Source organism: Thermobia domestica, chromosome 2, assembly GCF_964235325.1.
Source record: "Thermobia domestica chromosome 2, izTheDome1.hap1.1, whole genome shotgun sequence".
NCBI lineage: Eukaryota > Metazoa > Arthropoda > Insecta > Zygentoma > Lepismatidae > Thermobia > Thermobia domestica.
Window position 1 is genome coordinate 17,995,202 of NC_137455.1, and position 21,782 is coordinate 18,016,983.

Below are 21,782 nucleotides of genomic sequence, written 5' to 3' on the forward strand. Positions count from 1 at the left end.
ACGTACTCATATTTCACAAGTGGGACTTTGATATTGGGATCTGTGTGCCCCAAACAACATGAAACTGCACTTAGGTGAAAAATAGCAAAATTTGCACATTCGCGGTTTTGGCATCGGACCGACGAAATGTGAACAGGTCATAATAGGTAGTATACGAGTAGTGTAACTGGACGGAGGAGTGCGTGGTGATCAGTTGGTACAGATACCGTTAAGGACACAATGTATACGAGTAGTGTAACTGGACGGAGGAGTGCGTGGTGATCAGTTGGTACAGATACCGTTAAGGACACAATGTATACGAGTAGTGTAACTGGACGGAGGAGTGCGTGGTGATCAGTTGGTACAGATACCGTTAAGGACACAATGTATACGAGTAGTGTAACTGGACGGAGGAGTGCGTGGTGATCAGTTGGTACAGATACCGTTAAGGACACAATGTATACGAGTAGTGTAACTGGACGGAGGAGTGCGTGGTGATCAGTTGGTACAGATACCGTTAAGGACACAATGTATACGAGTAGTGTAACTGGACGGAGGAGTGCGTGGTGATCAGTTGGTACAGATACCGTTAAGGACACAATGTATACGAGTAGTGTAACTGGACGGAGGAGTGCGTGGTAATCACTTGGTGCAGATACCGTTAAGGACACAATGTGATCCATGATCTGTGGCACGACGTCACAGTTTAAGCAGCGCACATACATCAAGTGCATGTGCAAATTGGGTAAACCTGCTTCAGAGACTTTGATATAGCCTTAATAAAAACAGTTTACGGTGGCAATGCTTTACGGAAAAATTGACCTCAAAGGTGCCCGTTTCCCCACCGTAGAAGACGATCAAAACTAACGTGACGGCTGAACTGCGGAAGATACCAAAAGAGGAATTTCGTCTGTGTTTCCGTCAATGGTAGGAGCAGTTGAGCAGGGTGTGGGTGTTCTGAAGATGCCTACTTTGAAGGCGATTAAATAAATATGTACTTATATTGAGACAATGAAGGGCTGCAACAAAATTCCAAGAACTTTTTGACTGCTCTGGTATGTTGTAGCGCTTTTAATAATGAAAATCTATAGCTGTAAAAGTACAATTTCTAAATGTAAAATTAATTTTTCTTTATTTATTTATTTTTAAATAAAGCTATTAATATTGATACTTTCTTCGCGAAGGGAAGAACCTCGTCACTGTCGTCCCGATTAAACACTCCCAACAATCAATGTCTATCCGAATTTCCTCTGATTGCATTGAGATTTTGAATCTGTAAATTGAATATAGTGTGGTTGAAATGCGTTCCTTTCAACCTACGATGCTAATTCATGTAAACCATGCATTTATATTATGTTTACGCATAGTGAGGTGTTCGATAAACCTGTGATGCTAGGTGTGTTTTTTAAGTTCCTGATTTATTTCTTGAATCTAGCTTTTATATGGACTTGGTCATACCTATGTAAGTACTGTTTCATTCACATTTTATTTTTTTTGTTCCAAAGTAACTTTGGTGATCTGAAAAAAAAAAGAAAGAAAAGAAAAAAGTTTTAAATGTGTATGAAAGTTGGTATTCCGCTATCCTCTTCTTCTTCACGTACGGGGGCCGCGGTGGCTCAGTGGTAGAGCGTTCACCTCTGGTGCTTGGGGTTCCGCGTTCGATCCCAGCCTCCGCCAAGTGAACTTTGTGGTGAACAAACCGTGTGCGTGGGTTTCCTCGGGGTTCTCCTGTTTCTTCCCACTTTCTTCATTCCACCATTTCATTCATTACTCATCATCACCGTCTCCTTTAGCCTAACCGGCATAATCGTTGGACGTAAAACTTAAATATTTCATTTACATTTTTTTTCTTTACGTACGATTTTTCTGTTTTGATATCGTCCATTAATTGTAGTCGTCTTTGCCCCCGCCCTCTTTCCTGCCACCATATCCTGTGGCACATCCCTCTTGTTACAGTTCCTATTTAGTCAATGTCCCAACCAGTTCCTTTTCCTCTACTTAATATTTAAAATTGTTCTTTTTCCCCCTTCATTTCTAACACACTCTCATCCGTTTTCCGCTCGACCCAGCTAATTCTCTCCATTCTTCTCCACACCCACATTTTGAAAGCTTCCAGTCGTTTTTCATCATTTTTGCGTAATGTCCATGTTTCTAACCCATACAATACAATACTCCACACGAAGCATTTTATTCAAAGTCCCACAAAATAGTGTTTTCTTCCTCCTAAAGGCTTCTTTCACTGATTAGTTTCAGATTGTATAAGCTTAAAATTTTCCATTTTTCCAGTGTATTTATGTCAGTCATACTTTCACGTAAATTAAAAATTTGGTAGATTTTACTGCATTCCTTAAATCGACGTCTGTAGAAACTAATTTGTGGTCGTATGAATAAATTAATCCAAACATTGGAAATAACGAGTGACCTAGTTTCTTGTGAATGTATAATTTACCTAAAGACGTATATTTCTTATAGGTTGCAGGAACACACTTGTTTGTATTTCTGTGAAAAGTAAAATCTAAATATTAAGTTAAACTCAGTAATACGTCTAAATATTTATTAATGTTGAAATGTTCAATGGGAGCCCTCACCTTCTTAGCGGCTTATTTATTTACTTTTTTTTTTTTTTTTTTTTTTTTTTTTACATAAACAGAGTGCTATTTTTGTCGCATTTCATGGCTTCCATGATATAATTAACAACATTGCCATACGGTTTGTATATATCATTGCTATGTTATGACCCCCTCTGGCGAGTTAGTGAACAGATAAGTAGACCGCCGGTGATTTCTGAAATGAAAAGTGGCTTTGAAACCTAAAGAGAGTTACTTTTTATTTCATCACGCCTGCTTTGTAGGTGCGAATACAGGAAGTGGAAAAATGCACGATCCTATTGTCTACGTTGCAGAACACTTCTGACGGTTGAATTGTATTTATGTATGGTAAATGGATGAAAATGACTGATATAATCCAGCTATCAGAGGTGTTCTGTAGTTGTCCAAGTACAACAGAAGTTACAGCTCATATGATCTGAGCGGAAGAGTGATAGAATATTTGTGTTCAGTAAGTAGCGGACTGTAGCGTAGTGGTTAATGCATTAGCACACCAAGCCGGAGACCTAGATTCGAATTTTGGTGCAGTCATGCCCATGTTTTTACTGTATATCGGCTAATGGAAGAGAAATATTAAGAACGTTCATTGTAATCATGTACTTTGATTGGAATCTGACGTTCCTTTGCAGCACCGAGGCTATATGAGATGGTTTCTACTGCTTACAACTGGACACAAACCATTATTTCGTTTTTATCTAAGCCAAGCACCCTTACCGAGAATCGAACTCAGAATCATGCATGCAAAAGGTATGGGCGTTAGTCATTTGGCCATGAAGGGTCAGTGGATTAAATAATTGGAGACTGACATGGATTATAACAGGAAATTGCAAGTTTTCTCCTTATTAATGAAAAAGCATTGGTTACGGTGTACAAAGAATGTGAAATTGCTAAAAACATTCACCGAGTAGTGTTTTACATTCAGCTTTCCTCCAATATTTCTAATGGAAGATTCGCTCACTCATCCTCAGAGGCACACAATGGCTTAACCATTTTTGAAACACTATTATCTTTACATTGCTTTTTGTGTCTCAGAAGTGGTAATTATGAATATTGCGTTGATTTTATTTGATTCTTACGGTCACTTTTCTTTCTCAATAGTTATAGGTTGCTCTTATTAATGAAATTTGTTCTATACGCTTAATTACTCATTTTGAAGAGTGTAGAAAATCTGTTAATTAAGAGTTTGATTATATATTATTAAACTTTTGTTTTCCAGATGGCAGTCAAGGAATTCTGAAATTCGATAGAATTTTATGCGACGTTCCATGTTCTGGTGATGGAACATTGCGAAAGAATCCTGATGTATGGCAGAAATGGAATGCGGCGAATGGAAACAATCTGCATGGGTTAGTTCTTGATGTTGTTATTTAACTAAAATTAATTTATTCAGATATTTTCTAATTTTAAGTAAATTTTCAGATATTTTCTATGCCGGTCTATGACAGCAAATCTTACTTCCTGATTAGTGAAAGCAGTGATTTCGAAACTTTAATTTTTTGTTGTTGTCTGCTTTATTAATGGATTTGGTGTGATGCGCGCACAAGTAGCATTCAGCCAGCACTCACACGCGCATGTATAGCACACCTATATTTCATAAAGCTGAAGAATTTGTTTCTATTGTCATGTATAAAACTGAAGAAGAAGAAGAAACACTAAAAATGGCATGTTTGAGTTAGTATGTATTAAGATACCTGTGAACTAAATTTGTTTAACAATTTTAAATTCTTTGAAAATATAAGTAGTCATTCAAATGGACTAAATTATTATATCATTGGATTATTTCAAATTGAATAAATGAATTAGCACTAGTTGACCCAGATATTCTGTCTACTTCCTTAATGAGGATGGTCGTCTCTTTTGCATAAAAGAAGTTGTATTATTCTTTAAAAAAATTGAAAGGAATATTTATTTTCCGGCATTTTCAGTTAATTTCTTCATTATAGGTTAATAAATAGTTCAGTCAATATATTCTAAATATAATTTTCATTTCCATACCTATGAACAGTGACCTCTCTTGGGAAGTTAGTTCGTTGAAATATAATGTAAGGGAAGAAAGCTTTGTAAAGATTATACAGCTTGTTCCACGTAGGACTGTGCCAAATGGAAGTGGCATAACTTACAAAGATTTGTCGTCCAGATTTCTTAAACACATACTTTTTTTTTCCTTAAATACAAACGAAGAAGACTAACGGACTTCAACGTGTGCAATGTTAGTTGCCTGGCAAATGTCGAAACATAGTTCACCTCAATCCAAATGTTGTCAAGAATCTATGGTGTGAGTGGTGATCATTGGCTCAATGGTGGGCCATTTTACTGTGGGAATGTCCGTAATAGAAGTATTTTAGTTGTATAAACTCTAAACATACGCTCCACTTTCAATTGAAATTCAGTGGACAGTTTGGTAGCCAGTTATGTCAAGTTACGGTAGTTCGGTAACTAAAGTAAAAGAATAAAAATCTGTATGTGCAATTTCACTAAAAAATACAAACATCTCCTCAACTATATTTGTGTGATGTGTTACAAACTCGATTACTTCAATTTATATACATCGATTAAATATAGACGATCGGAAACCATAAAACCATAATTTACTAGTGCTTTTGTAAGTTTGTATGTATATATTTATAAATTTGTTAATCTTTTAATAGCATATTATCAATCAAATCTTTGTATTTTTATGAAATGTCGTACCTTTTTCAGGATCCAATATCGTATTGTGAAACGTGGGGCAGAGCTTCTTACTGTTGGAGGTCGATTAGTGTATTCCACTTGCTCTTTGAATCCATTAGAGGATGAAGCAGTAATGCATAGGCTCATGGTTGAAACTGAAGGTTTGTTTAATATATATATATATTTCTCCACATATATGAGTTTAATAGTAAGACTATCCATGGCTTTGGATTGATTATTTTAACAAAAGAAACACTGACCAAAGCTTAAAACCCACTTTATTTTAAATTATAACAGGGTGTCTACTGACCTGGAAAACCTTAAAAACCTGGAATTAGCCTGGAATTTACTTTCGGACCTGGAAAACCTGGAAATAGCCTGGAATTGGACGAGGAACCTGGAAGTTTTAAATTGTTTTTAAAATGTTTTTGGGATTGATATGGAATAAGTATATTTGTGTAAAATGCAAAAAGCTATATACTACAGCATAAGTTAAAAGCCAATAATAACTTATTCAGTGGAGACGTAGTTGAAAAAGACAGACAGACGTGAGCAGAGTGCAGGCGGTGAATGTTTTTGGAAAGTATGTTGAGGGTACAAGAAGAGACTGAATAAGATTTTGTTTGTTTGGCATGGTCATTGTGAATAACAGGTGACTACAAAAAGAGCTAAATTAGTCCCCGGTGGTGAGAGTAAGGTAATTGAAAAAGTTAAATTTCGTAATCTATTAAGTTTGTGTCTTACACTGAGGGGATAGTGGCATACAAGCCAGAAGCTTTCTTTGTAGTTGCTGCTTATTTGCATAGTATGAATCAAGCTTTGCTGCTTTGTGAAGACATTGGTTTACATGTTTCTGTAGCAAGAGTAGTAGACAGGTCTGGAACAACATTCCACTTATACTCCTGCGCCGAAGCTTTTTAACAGGAGTCCAAGCCCGCGGATGTCGCAGTGAACACCATTCCCGGTGGCCGAAAGGTGTATCACGGGAAAAAAGTAAAATTGCCCACATCTTAACAGAATCACTCTTTGTATTTAGGTTAACATTTTATTTTTCAGCCATTAAAATGGAGAAAAGTAAAACTAAATTCCAGGACTCGTGGAAAGGCCAGTGGAAATGGGTTATTAGGTACAACGATCCATTTAAAGCAAGTTGTAAACTCTGCAGAACTGATTTTGACATTTCAAATATGGGAGCTGGATCATTGAAATCTCATGAAAAGGGAAAGAAACATCAAATAGCTGTTAAAGCTCTTAATGCACAGTGTTCGATCGTAAAGTTCTCAAGCAATGTTAACAAGGAGCCTTCCTGTACAAAATATTTTACAGCGTCTTCCAGTTCAGCGACTGGCACATCATCTACTCCAGTTGTTCAGGTGAAAAATGAAAGCCCAGCAAAAACTATACCAAAGCTAACCTCCTGAAACATCAAACTCCTCTAAAGTAAAAGCCCACATCTCTGATGTACCGTTGCCTGCTAGATTAGGGTTCCTTCAGTCCGGATCTGTAGAATTAGAAGAATTCCTCACTAAGTACCAGACAGACAGTTCATTACTACCGTTTCTATGGAATGACCTAAACACGTTGATTCGTAGTTTAAGCCGCTTCGTGAAAGATGATGTCTTAAAAGTAGCTAAAGCTTAAAAAAAAACCTGGCCTCAATAGATGTTTTTGATAAGGACATCATAAAACCACTTAATTTAGTTGATGCTGGAATTTCTGCGGTTACATCGCTTAAAGGAGTGAAGGATGTTGATATATTGAACTTAAAGAAAGAATGCAGAATATTCTTACAAGAACTGTGTAAAAATCTTATGCTAAAATGTCCTTTAAAATACAGTGTAACAAGAGCCGCAAATTGCTTGTCTCCAGAAACTATGGCCAACGAAAATCTTCGTGAATCACGTATTACACTCGCCCTGGAGACATTTGTCGAGAAGGAGCAAATAACACCTGTAAATGCTGATATGGTGAAACAGGAATATTTAAAATTTTCTTCAGACCAAGACACAGCACGAAAACTGTCAAATTTCAGTTACAAAAATGACAGATTAGACGTTTTTCTCCATGATCTGTTAAGTAAAGGTGTCTCCAATGCGTTTAAAACATTCATGCATAAGATATGTGTACTTACGCAGCAGTGGAAAGGAGTTTCTCCATTAACAAAGAGTGCATTGTTGAAAATCTGCAAGAGGAGTGATTGATTGGCCAGAGAAGTGTGTTGGATGCTGTGCGTGTTGCTGGTGACACACGTAATATGAATATCACAAAGTGTATGATCCAGTATGTGAGAAATGCATCAAGCAGAAGAAATGAATATCTGAAAGACCGCGGTGAAAAAGAAGACAAAGCAGCTCGAGAAAAGAAAGATATTAAGAAGAAAATAAAAGAGTTGGAATTAAAGAAGAAAAGAATACTAACTGACGCCGAAGCAGAAGTAGATGCGTTGGAAGAACAGGCGAAAAAGTTAAAAGGGATGTTGGACTCTAGAAGTTAAATGTCAAAAACTGTTCACTGTGAAAGTTGTTTTCTATATTTGTTCATATAATGTGCGTGGTTCCATAACATTTTCAGTTTTTTAAACTTTCATGTTACAATACATTTTTAAATAAAATATAACCCATCCAAGAAGAATGTGCAGTAACGTTTAACAATATGGACTACTTCGCGTTAAGAAATTGTATTATATATGATCATTTTCTTTTTACTTCTGAACTTATATTAGTTTGACAAAAATGGCGGGAAAATAGCTTACTCACCGCTAAGTCCTATCAGTACTTAGCATAAAATACCACAAGAGTACTTTAAAGGGGAGTGCTTGTAGTAAAAATCTCTTGTGGTATTTTATCCCATAACTTAGCGGTGAGTAAGCTATTTTCCCGCCATTTTTGTCATTGTTCTTCAACACTCACGTGCTACTATTATAATAGTAGTTTATTTGAAGTAATGTTTTTGACGAAAATTTACTATTGTACAGGGTGAACCTTAACTAAACCGATAAACTTCGGGAGGTGATTCCCGAGCCCGAAACAAGAAAAAATGCCTCTAACTTTTCTCCACGGTACATAGTTTTGGAGCTACAAGGTGCCGAAAGTGTGGAAAAATGAACTTCTGAGGCCTATATTTCCAAACCTATCCAACGTAGAGAGTGCAGCTTAATATCTCTTTAAGAAAGTCTTATCTGTTCTGAACATATAATTTCCTTTGTGAGATTTTAAGCAGCACTCTGTACTTCGGATAATTTTGGAAATATAGGCGTCGGAAGTTCATTTTTCCGCACCTTATTGCTCAGAAACTATGCGCCCTGGAAAAGAGTTAAAGGGGATTTTTTTCTTGTTTGGGTGCCGAGAATCATTTCCCAAAGTTTGTCGGTTTAATTAAGGTTTACCCCTGTATAGTATTCCTACATTAAGATATTTAAAGCTACTGCACATTTTTCTCAATCGGCCTTCTGGTAGGAGATATTTTAATTAAACATTTTCTTGTGTAAAATGTTTTGAGAACCTACATTTCACTCAATTTTTTCTTTTCATCTTGTTACTTAAACAAACTGTCACTTGCCATATGCATTCTCTAATTATAACCAGTTTTTGTTAAGAACTATATAAAATTGCAGTAACTTATACGTGTTACAATAAATGTCAGTCTACTGAATAGACCTGGAAAAAAAGGAAAAATAAACCTTGAAAACCTTGATAAAACCTGGAATTTGAAAATGAACATTTAGTAGACACCCTGTATAATTTGTAACGGTTTCGGATATTTAACATATCCGTCTTCAGACACTATTGATAATAAATGAAAATACGGACATATATTTATTATCGATAGTGTGTGAAGAAGGATATGTTAGATATCCGAAACCGTTACAAATTATAATTTAAAATAAAGTGGGTTTTAAGCTTTGGTCAGTGTTTCTTTTGTTAATATATGAGTTTGATAAGGTAAGTTTGATTTCCGTATTTGCTTGTATTTGCTGTTTTCGAAATCTACTTACATTGTAAAATATTAAAGTTATCGATGTGTGTTGATATTTAAATATTGAATGACGTTTTATATATAAGTGATTTGAAAACGGATTAAGAAAGAATGTTCGTTATTCTGGATTAACTTTAAAGTAAAGTGATTGTCAGAAATGCATTTGTGCGAAGTAATTTAAAGAAAGCTTCTATGAAAATAAATTATCAACGCTCATTTCTTTCGTGCAAGTTGTCCTGGTTCGAGTCCCAGTTAGATACAGAGGTTTTGGTGGTGTCTGCGCATGAAGCAGTTTGGGAGGTAATTGAACTAAGAGGTATTGATCTCTAATCTAAAAAGTAGAATTTCGAGATTCAGAATGAGAGGCCAACGTACTGGAATCTTGAACAATCAGTGGGAAAAGAATTCCGTAAGTTCCTGTATTTAAGGCACTATCCTGGCATTCACGTTGTGCAGTGGTGTAATGCTAAATTTTAGTAGGAATATTCTCGACCGTTAAAGGAAAATACAATACGAGCCACTATAGTCCGCGTCACCCGAATTGGCGTGTGGTATCAGCCAATAAGCTCGCAGTGCGCTGTTACTAAACCTTCAGGGAGGAATCTAATCATTCATAATTGCCCACAAATATGAATAAAATTAATTATGAATGATTAGATTCCTCCCTGAATATTTAATAACAGCGCACTGCGAGCTTATTGGCTGATGCCACACGCCAATTCGGGTGACGCGGACTATAACACGCACTATACCCACTAATAAAACTACAGTACTTTACCTTCCCTCAATCATTATCTGTTCGTTGCTCTCCAAAGACAAACTATAATGTACTCCAATATTTGAATATATATATATAGCTTCAGCCTAAAAATACATGTTTTGCTGCAATTTCTAAGAACGAAATAGACGTAACCGATGAGCAAATGTTAGTGATTAGAATTCTTCAACTGAATTGAAATAAAATATTGAAGTTTTAACGCTCACAATTATGCCTGAGGTTAAAAAAGGGAACCCATTTTGATTAGTCGAGAGCAAGTGGCTACAATGTCTCTCATCAATGTATGCTTGCTACAATATTCCCCTTGGTGAATTTTCAAATTTGAAAATTTGCATATAACATTTACATTTATTGAAACATCTTTGGTAAATCCTTAATTATCAGTGGTTTCGCTAAAAATTTAGTTTTAATAAATGAACATTGATCACAAAGTTAGAATAAGAGAGGAAATCACAGAGGAGTGTGTAATTGGAAGGAAAGCTCGACAGGGATACTGTCTCTTGCCAACAATATTTAATGTCTATCTAGAAGAGATGGTGAAAAAGAACCTCCAAAATGAAGACGGTCTTAGTGATTTCAGTAGGAGGTAGAATGATTAGGTGTATACGCTTTGCAGACGGCGCTTGCTGCAGAATCTGAAGAGAAAATCACTAAGATGTTAGAAAACTTGAAGAGGGGCTGTGAAGAATATGGGATGAAAATAAATGTTAGAAAGACAAAAGCCATGGTGATTGGAACGAAGGAGTCGGTGTCAAATATAGAAATATGAGGGGAGAAAATAGAACAGGTGACTAGTTTTTGATATCGGATAGTATTATTAGTGATTATATGAAGTGTGAAGGTGAAATAAAAGCAAGGGTAGGAATGGTGAAAGAAGCTTTAGAAGTAAGAAAATACTATTTTGTGAGACCTTGAACGAAGAGTTGAGAAAAAGACTCATAAAGTGCTTCGTGTGGAGTATTGTGCTGTACGGGTGAGAAACATGGACATTACGCAAAAATGATGAAAAACGACTGAAAACCTTCAAAATGTGGGTGTGGTGAAGAATAGATAAAATTAGCTGGGTCGAGCGGAAGACGAATGAGACAGTGGGGAAGATGGTGGGAAAAAAAGAACAATTTTGAATATTTTTAAGGAGAGGAAGAGAAACTGATTGGGGCATTGGTTAAGGAACGGTATCATGAGGTTTGTTTTAGAGGGTAGTGGCAGGCAAGAGAAGGAGGGACGAAGGAGACTAGTATTAATGGATGATATCAAACAGAGAAATCGTACGTAAAAACAAATAGGTTAGTGGAAGACCGTAGAGCATGGAAGCTTCTCAGTTGCAACAAGTGACCTGCTATGGTAAAACACCTATGATGATAAGGAAAGTATACAATCTATTTATAGTGTATACCTGTATTCTCCGTAAAGTGAGTATACGCTTGACTATATATATAAACCCGCCGAATACTCGTTTATACCCTCTATTACGTTTCTGACCTAGTGGAACTGAGGGAAAAAAGGGGGAAACTCATTTGAACTCAGAATCTCCGATGCAGGGAATACTCATTGCACAGTTCTTGGTACGTCTAGGTGGCTGTATAACTCTTTCAACTGGAACTTACGTTTAGTCTAATATTTAAAATGTTTTCTTTTAGGGGCTGTGGAACTGGTGGATGTTACACATACTTTACCAGGGTTAAAGTACACAAGAGGACTTAGTCACTGGATCCTGATGTCCCGTGATATGGTTCCTTATTCATCGTTCAGCGAGGTTCCTGAGAAATGGAATACACAAATTCGACCTACGATGTTCCCTCCTTCCCCTGAAGAAGCTTCAAAATTCCATTTGGATCGATGGTAAGAATCTTATATGAGAATCTGCTTAAAGGAGCTTGATTCGTTAGTTACAATATATTTCACTATTGTTTTTAATCAATAACTTCATAGTTTTCTTTTTATTACTGCCAAAGACAAAACCTTATATATTGAAAAATTCAAAAGATGATAGTAATTAATGAAAATACAATCAGGATGTATGAAGAGTGCTCTTTTATTTAAACAAATACCAGTGTCAAGCGTACAGCCACGTGAAGGAGTGTGGTTTGTACGGCGTGATATTTTCTTGATAATAAAACTGGAAGAGTTGGTAGATTTCTATCAATACCGGGTCGGCTTTAGTAGAGATATTAAGAGTGGAGATGGAATATATTGTTGGGACAGGTAATGGATTGCAGAAAATAGTATCTCTTTATCTATTTTTGCTCTGATTTGTATAACTTTAAGTTTGAATCCAGGGTTAAGAGTGTGATGAATTTTTGTGTGTGCCCAATCTCAGACAATTTAATCATTTTATTTTAAAGGCTGCTGTTTCTTTGTGCATAGCGTAACTATTCGCTGTATGTTCTCGTAACATATATATATCAGCAGTAAAGCAGACGACAGAAGTCGACGGCCTTGGTCGTCGCCAGCAGCTAGCAACCAATCACAGTCCTGCCTGTAGTTACGTCAATCTGGTAGGTGGGACTCACGTGAGCAGCAGGGACAAAGGGTGTATATGCATGACGTAATAGTCACTTGGGCGCAGTGATGCCAATTGAAGGGAAATTTCCCTTGGCGCAGGGAAATTTTGAGTAAATTTTGGAGAAAAGGGAAAAAGGGAAATTGCTTGTAATCTCTCAATATTGCAGGGAAATTTGAACCTCTCTTCAATCATTTATAGATTGAATGTATTTACGTATCTGATTAATCGCATTAAAATTCAGTATATATTCAACGTCGTATTTATTCCAAACATAATCCGTTGCACACATTTCATATAAATTTTCACAAGTTATCTTGCTTTGCATTCGTTAATATTTATCAACATTACACATCGATCAACATATTCAGTTAAATTCGAAACATTACAACAATGCTTATTTAAAATCGTTTATCAAAATTAATCTTCCCATTGTTGAATTAAATGCAATGCAATAAGATGAAATATTTCTCAATTAAATTATCACTCCAACTATTATAACAGTTTGGTTTTCCCAATCAGAAGATATTTTTCCCAACCAGAAAATTGATTGTGAAGAGGATTAATCGATGTAAGAGAAGAAAATCTGCGTGTCGTGAATGTAAATATGTATATATGGACGAATATTGGGTCATTAGTAGGGCCCGGATAATTATGTACTAAAAACAATGAAAATATGTACATATATATGTACATAAAATCTCAATAATATGTAATAAAACCCTTCCAAAAGAGCAAAATATGTAAAATGAAAATACCAGCATTTTCTATTACGTTTTCTACATTTGATGTGGTAAATACAATATTTATTCAATTACAATGTTTACTACCGGTTACTTTTCAAGCATGATCTCCACAACATTAAGAAACAGAATGAGTTTCAAATTTTCAGTCAGAAAACTTATCTTGTTATCGCGTATAAAAGAGTTTCTATGCACTAAATGGTCGTTTCACTTCACAAAAGTCTTGCTGCATATTTATACTTTCAGAAATCATCCAAAGGTCGTTCAACTGTACATTACGGGAGAATTCTAGAACACTGGCCCGCCTACCTGTAGAACAGATAGTAACCTACCCTAACATAGCCTAACCTCTCTAATCTCTAATTAATCTTAATTAATATTATTTAGGAAGGAATTTTTACGAAAACTTTGTTTATGCCATTGTACATCTAATGGGCGTCCAGCGTTATAGAACCTTCCCGTACATTACACACTCAAAACATTTTAGTAAAAAATATCGTGAAGAAAAAAACATTCTCAATTAATCTTTTCACTATTTCAACAGTCGATCTCCGTAACAGTAAGGAACGAAAATGTGTTTCAAATTTTCAAACACAAAACCTCTCCTGTTATCACGCAACAGAGCTTTGTATTGACTGAACGATCGTTCAACATTTCACGAATTAATTGGTGCATACTTAAACTTGCACAAATCAGAAGGTGCGTATTCAATAGCCACGACATGGATTTAGCTTCACTTAACACTCCACTAATAGCATAGATTGTCTTATAGCCTGGATTTTTCTCCAAAACGAAAGCTATCTTCTTATTCACTGCATCCCCAACCGGTCCTTTCACACCTACCAGAGAAGCAACTGTTGAGCGAACAATTTCAAGATTGTCTGAAAGGCTAGATGATGATTTCTCCAAGGATTAAATAGTACTACTGAGACATAAAAAATTGCTCTGAATGTAGGAAATAGCATGCTTCATCTCAGTAGCGTAGCCAGGATGTGTTTGGGGGGGGGGGGGGCAAGTGCTGTTATAGGTACATATAGAAAAATTACAAACAAAAAATATATAAACATAAAAATATATAAAACATTGCAAACATCAAAGTACCAAAGTACATTGTCGGACCTCTTTGGGGGGAGCCGGCCCCTCCGGGCCCCCCTTCCCTACGCCACTGCTCATCTTCCCGTCATCAAACATTCGTTTCGCTATTTCTATAGAAGATGCATCTTCAGAATCAAAATATAACAATTGTTTCACTGCATCAAAGTTCGTAACAATAACACACAGCATCAATGCAGCTTCCCCACCTCGTTAGTACCGGTTGAGGAGGAAGAGGTAGTTCAGGGAAGAGTTCTTTAAATTTCTCAACTCTACTGGGAGCCTTCAAAAATACCTTCTTTGTATTTGAAATTAATACATCCACTTGTGAAAATCTAGAACGAACAAATTTTGCAACACGATGAAATGTGTGGGCAAGACAAGTTAGATGTAACAGCTTCGGATACAATACTTGCAAAGCTTCTTGCAGCTTTGCACATGTACGGTGCTGCATCAGTCACTAGAAGGAAGACATTGTTATGCTTGATACCATCAGGCCACAAAAGTCCCATAACATCATTAAAGAGTTTTGCAATGGCTTGATGGTTGCATCGCGGCAACAAATCACTAGTTAACAGGATAGGCTAGCTGACTTCATTATCTTTCAACAAATCTATTACAACATTACCAACATGTCGCCCCTCTTCATCAGTTGTTTCGTCAATTGACACCCAAATAGGACCATCATCGCTTTCCCCACGAATCGAGTTCATTGTTTCCACATATAAATCAGGCACGTAATGCTTTCTGATTGTAGATTCATCTGGAACTGTTTCGTGTGTGTATTGTTGCAGAAATTCACGAAGTACTGTATTGTTTAGTTTCAAAATAGGGGTATCAGTACACACCTTAGCACGACACAGATCACTTGAAAACTGAGACTTCCGTGGCCCTGGACTACTTTGAGCTTGAGATTCAGTTACTAGCAACTACTTTTGTGGTTTAGGTTTTGAAGCTCGGATCTGATGGCGTGATGTGGATATGTGTTGCACATCTTGGGAATGTTGAGCGCATGAGACACCCTTCTCACAAACCTAGCAATAAAGAACTTTTCCATGTGTGGAAAAATGCTCAAACTCTTCCGTGAAATGCTTAAGTCTTATTGACAACGGAGTTTTGTCCTTTGGCATCTTGGAAACAGGATTTGCTGACAGCACAGGAGATTAAATATTCAATAAAATAGCTCACACTTTCCCTACGGCGTGCGTTGTGGCGGCAGGCGCTTAACTTTAGTAAATCAAGAGTCAAGCCTTACCAATTGCGTGAATGCAAACTTCCCCATCTGATTTAATATTTTTCGCCGAAGGAAAATATTAGTGGGGCGAGTTTGCGACAAAAACACGATAGGCAATCGTAAAGCCGCGTCGCGATAGTAATTCGATTGAATTATTAATCTCACGTAAGGATGTGAGCGCTACTACCGCGACCGAGAGTGTACGATTGCTAATCAAATCAGGTTGTTTCCAACTCTCTCTACCAATCCGCCAAACTACGCTTCAATACTATTTTAAAAGGGTGAAACGCAGTGAAAAATAAATAAATAAGTAAATAAATAAAAATTAAAAATAAAGCAAGCACTTTAAATTCAAAGAGAGGTGAGTGTATTCTTCTTTTGAAAGTCTATTGTTGAACAGTTTTTGTACGAAAAATCCCTATAAAACATGAAAATACCAAGAAATATGTAAAATTATGTGCTCATGAGTAAAATATGTAATTATATGTACATAAATGTAAAATATGTAAATATATGTACTTTCAAATGGTTGTTTTTAGGGACTATGGGTCACAAATGACATTATTACCCTGATTTGGTATAAAAATATAACCCCTACAAAAATATGTAATTAAATAATTATCCGGGCCCTAGTCATTAGTATGTGTGTGTTTGTGTAAGTTTATAAATTTTCTGGTAACTGTGCGCACAGATTTAAAATTCTTAAGAATTCCGCATCTCTAAACTCTGTATTGTGCTTACGAACATTCCTCGTGTACAGCCAAAGACAATAGCAGCTAGAGTTTTCTTTGTAACTGTTCGTATTTGTTTCAGTAAATGTGGGAGTGCTGTTCTTAAGTAAGTACATACCAAATATATACTTAATATTTTCTTTGTACCTTAGGTTACATTAATATTAAAATCTATCATGATATCTAGGATAAAAATTAAATTTACATAATATTTATTTTATATTCTTTATGATTTATTTAGGCTGTCCGTCCTGACCGAGGTATTTATAGAGTTTTCCCGCAGTCACACCAGGCAAATGCAGATATTGCACCTTTAACATAGGTCCTACCCTACACCTTTCCATATTCTTCCCCCTCCTCTATCGCAACGCCTTAGATACCTAAACAACAAATCAAGTTCAAATTCTGCGTAAGCTCAAAGGAAGGCTGTCAGGTATCTGCTTGTATGTGGTTATAAGATTGGGGTGAGGGGGTGGAAGCGAAAACGATTAAAAATACGTTCACTAAATACAGTACTTGAACGGTTTGGATGAAGGGAAATTTTGTCCGGAAAAGGGAAATTCTGAAACTTGTGAAGGGAAAACGGCTCTGAAGGAATTGGCATCACTGCTTGGGCGCCGAACATGTAATTGAAAAAAGCTACATATTCACGCTGCTAGTAACAATGCCAAGTTAATTTCATCATTATCTGTATTCATTCATAATTTTGCCATCCATACCTTTTATTAACGTAAATTTGTTCTCCTGTAATAAAAAGAACTGTAAGTATATGGAAACTTGGGAAATATAATATTCTTTTCATGAATATCGGATGCACTTTATTTTGATCAGGTATCGTTGCCTCGTACAACTTCGTTGTGTCATGCATGATACAATACATTGATACATATTTTATTCTTCTTGTGTTCTTTTTCAGTTCAGATGATGCTGAAGATTTATCTTATTTGTGAATTCAAAGTTGTTGTTTGAATTTTTGCCCGTGTGTTGTTAGCGGTGAAAGAAGCTATTACTCTAGTGATTACTTGTTTTTTCGTTAATGCTCGAGCGAAATATTCGATCAACGACTACATAACTACTACTCTATATGGATTTCGGGGCCGCGGTGGCGCAGTGGTAGAGCGTTCACCTCTGGTGCTTGGGGTCACGGGTTCGATCCCAGCCCCCGCCAAGTGAACTTTGTGGTGGACAAACACCGTGTGCGTGGGTTTCCTCGGGGTTCACTTGTATCCTCCCGCTTTCTTCATTCCACCATTTCATTCATTACTCATTATCACCGTCTCTTTTAGCCTAACCGGCATAACCGTGGGACGTAAAACTCAAAGATTTCATTTCATTTCATTTTCTATTTGGATTTCTACCCTATGGATCGAACCCGGGACCCCAAGCACCAGAGGTGAACGCTCTACCACTAAGCCATCGCGGCCCTCTTCTACCCTATGGAGTAAACATCACAACAGAGATGGCATTATTCTTGGAACCCTTAATCGATTCGAAGAAATCACTTTACACTTTTTATCACTTTTGTTCTAAGTAGATCAATATTAAAATCAGAAGTTATATAGTGGATTTCTATCACGTTCAGTTTTAGTAAAGACTTAACGGTGGAAACAAAATGTATTCTTGGGACGCGTAATCGATTGCAGAGAACAGCATCTTGCTATTTGTTTTTGATCTATAGTGATAAATTTTGAAACCGGAAATGGTTTATTTCTTCTACATCCGGTTTCATTATCATCATCAACAACGAACTGGATTCCTGACTTTTGATCCCTCTATATCTTAGGCCAAACTGATGGTGATTCATTAACTAGTTCGTGAGATTTATGTATCTCGGACAGACGGACGGACAAATATACGTAAATATATAAAGGAGTTCCGGTAAACCAAACTGTTGAAAAGTGGTTAAGGAAGAACTAGTATACGAGGGAGGATCAGAAACTAAGGTTACATGGCCGATATTTTTGGAGTTTCGTTTGTTATAGAGGAATGAGGAGCGTGCGGTAATTTTAATACATAGAGTTGGCAACTGTGTAGAGTTTCAGCCACCCGCCACATACGGCGCTAGTTGTAGATAAACACAAATGGCGACTTGTTTCGAAAATTGGTCTCGCGCGAAGAAGTGCGCTCAGTTCTTCGATTTATATGGGCGAAACATGACCAACATGGATATTATGACAATATGGCCTTGTGTCCATCTTGAATAAAGAAAAACACAGCTTTCTTACAAGGCTGGCTAGAATATTTATTTTTTAAAAAAATAAACTAGAAAAGTAACGGTTTCGGAAGTATAGCACTTCCTTCCTCAGACTACACTCTCCAGACCACACTCTACGCCAGCCTTGTAAGAAAGCTGTGTTTTTCTTTATTCAGGGCGAAACATGTAACCGAGGCTGAAATTTACCGGGAGCTGGTAGAGGTTTACGGAGAGACTGAAATGGTGCAGAATAGTGTCGAAAGTTCGCGGCTGATAGACAAAACATCACCGACGAGGAGCTGGGACATCATCGACCACCCTCCCTCGCTCTAAGCGACTTTCATCTGCGCTCGCACTTGAAGAAGTATCTAAAGGCCCGTCGCTTTGCTTTAGACGAGGAGGTGAAACATTACGTGAAAACCTGGCTGAATACGCAAGGATAGGATTTTTACCAGGAGGAATCTTTAAACTCATCCCACGATGCGACAAGTGCCTCAACTAATGTGGAGACTATGTCGAAAAATAACCCAATTATGTACTGTTTGTTGCAAGGATGTTATAAAATAGAGGATCTGCCCATACAACAAAATCGTGAAGCCATTCGTTACAGCTTCGCCACACCTACTCTGCCCACTCCGCGCCACTAAGATCGCAATGTTTCGAGCTAACACTCATGGCGGAAGCGAGAGTAGCCAATCAGACGTGCCGGCTCAGACGATGCTCGATTGTTTTTCGGCTTCATTGAGTTCATATGATAAAGATACGTATGGGCAGATCCTCTATTTTATAACATCCTTGGTTTGTTGGCTGTATTGGTTATATGAAATAATATAGGCTAGGTAACCTTACTTTCTAATCACTCCACGTATAAAGGAGTTTCAGTAAACGAAACTGAATTAAGAAAGAACTGATATAGGTGTCTTATGTATCACATTTTGCCAAGACGTCATTTTTTGTTTCAGCATCCGTATTCTCCCTCACCAACAAGACACCGGCGGCTTTTTCGTGGCAGTTCTACAGAAAGTGAGGCCATTGCCCTGGGAGTCTACCGCCAAGACTAAAGATGGAGTAGGTGCCGCTGGTGCTAGCGTACCGACGCCGGCGACTGAAAATGTTGAAGCAGAACCAGAAAACGCTGAGGAATTCTTCATAGATCGTAGAGGAGATAGTCCGGCAAGGAAGAAAAGGAGGGTTCGTGGATATAGAGAAGATCCGTTTTTCTTCTTTGACGAAAATGAGCCTGTTTGGCCATCTATAAGGTTAGGAAAACAATGTTCATTTTATTTTAATTGGTCGTAATCAACGTCATTGTAACAGAATTATCTCTATGTGGATAAATGATTGGAGATCAGCAATATAAGTTCAGACATAATAGATCACATTGAGCCGAATATTTACACTAGAATAATAATAATAATAATAATAATAATAATAATAATAATAATAATAATAATAATAATAATAAAAGAGAGAGAGAAAGTACATGGCATGATCCTGTGTTCATCTCTTGTAGGCGACATAGTATGGTGAAGGAACGGCCTATACTGTAAGGGTTAATCCTGCAGTATGTTGAGGGAATGGCCTATATTGTGAAGGTTTATTCTGTAGTATGGCGAGGAAATGGCCTATATTGTGAGGGTTGATCCTGTACAGGGTTCATACACTACGTGGGAAACCTGAAAAACTCAGGGAAATAGATTTTGGAAGAAAAAATCCTGGATAATTCAGGGAAATCGATCATATCTAGTAAAAAAAAACCTGGAAATATCAGGGAAATTGAGTTCAATATTTTTGTATATTTTGAATGTATTCAAGCATGGAACTAAAGTATTTACTTATTAATTACCTTAATAGACTTCTCAACTTAATATTTTTCCCTTTAACCGATTCGGTACAATATTCATAAATGAATCTTTGTTGATATTTTGGGCGCACTAGTAACCTTTCCACTTTTTCTGAAAGCGATACTGACCTATAGAAGCAGTTCTTTAGAATTTCATCCTTGCAATCTCAGAATTGACTCCTATATTTCTAAGACAATAAGGTATTTCGTGGATGTTGCCAAATTTTTGCTGCTACCTATTTTTCAAAAATTTCCTTTTTGACTTTTGTGGTGTATCCGATGTATTAGCATTTTGTGCAGGTTCATAAAATCGTATTATTTTTCCTATGTTGAGAAATGACTCGTGAAAATTAAGCAGCGAATTTAAAACAGCTAGACAATTCTGTCCTCCAAAGCCAAAAGATCGTATCTATAATTTTGGGCAGAATTGAGTTAGTGACGTCAGCTAGGTCATATCAACGTAATACATCATCTGAAAAAGAGAGAACTTTAAATCTGCAAAATAGCAGAGCTATATGATATAAATTGTTTATCTGATATAGACGTTGTACCATAAGATGCTGGCTTGTTAGTAAACAGTAAATAACTATTTACTCAAAAGCATATTTTCTGTGGATACGACTTTTGTCTTTGGAGGGCAGAATTGTCTAGCTGTTTTAAGTTCGCTGCTTAATTTTCATCTCTTTGCAAGTATATTAACTTTGAATTATAGAAATGTCTGGCCAAAGATCAGTGGTTAGATCCAGCATTACATCCGTAGTGGACGCCTTGGTGGAAAAAGGTTAAAGTGGATGTGCATAGTACATTTTGCGGGGGATGCTTTAAAAGTTTTTCATTGAGTAACATGGGAGTACGGGCAATTAAAAGCCATGCAAAACGACCAGCACACAAACAAAGACTGGAGAGTTACAGTACAGTAAAAAATTCAAAGCAGTGTTTTGGATATGTTTAAGCCAGTTCAAAAACAAGAGGAGCAACCATCACGGAAGTCAACAGAAGAATTAAAACAACCATCTATAAAAGGCTTCGTTGAAAAAGATGAAGTGACATCTGCAGAAATATTGTGGGCAATGATACTTGTAGTGAACAGAGAATCGTACAATTCCTGTAAAAATGATAATATACTGTTTAAACAGATGTTCCCAGATAGTGTAATTGCTAATAAAACTCCAACTGATCAAAGTAGTATATATATTTTAAAATTATATATACTGCTTTGGTCAGTTGGAGTTTTGCACAGAATTTTAGAATAGGCCCTTTGAAGTGTAGTTATGTTATTTGTTACGGCCTCGCACCATACTTTAGAGACAGTGTTGTGATACAGAAAACGGGTGTCAGGATATTATAGTGTGCTTTGATGAAGCGTTAAATAAGGTAGCCCAGAAGGGGCAGATTGACATTCATGTGAGGTTTTGGAACGATACAAAGGAGAAA

At 36.7% G+C, this 21,782-nt stretch overlaps 1 protein-coding gene across 3 annotated transcripts in view; it reads left to right on the top strand.

The window, feature by feature from the left end:
- The window catches only part of Nsun2 (tRNA (cytosine(34)-C(5))-methyltransferase Nsun2), a 68,847-nt gene that overhangs the window by 19,669 nt on the left and 27,396 nt on the right, over positions 1-21,782 (top strand). For all 3 annotated transcript variants that reach the window (XM_081739605.1, XM_081739613.1, XM_081739595.1), the window contains exons 7-10: positions 3,802-3,931; positions 5,286-5,416; positions 11,649-11,850; positions 19,468-19,764. In XM_081739605.1, coding sequence (XP_081595731.1) covers positions 3,802-3,931; positions 5,286-5,416; positions 11,649-11,850; positions 19,468-19,764 — 760 coding nt within the window. The remainder of the gene's footprint in view (positions 1-3,801; positions 3,932-5,285; positions 5,417-11,648; positions 11,851-19,467; positions 19,765-21,782) is intronic.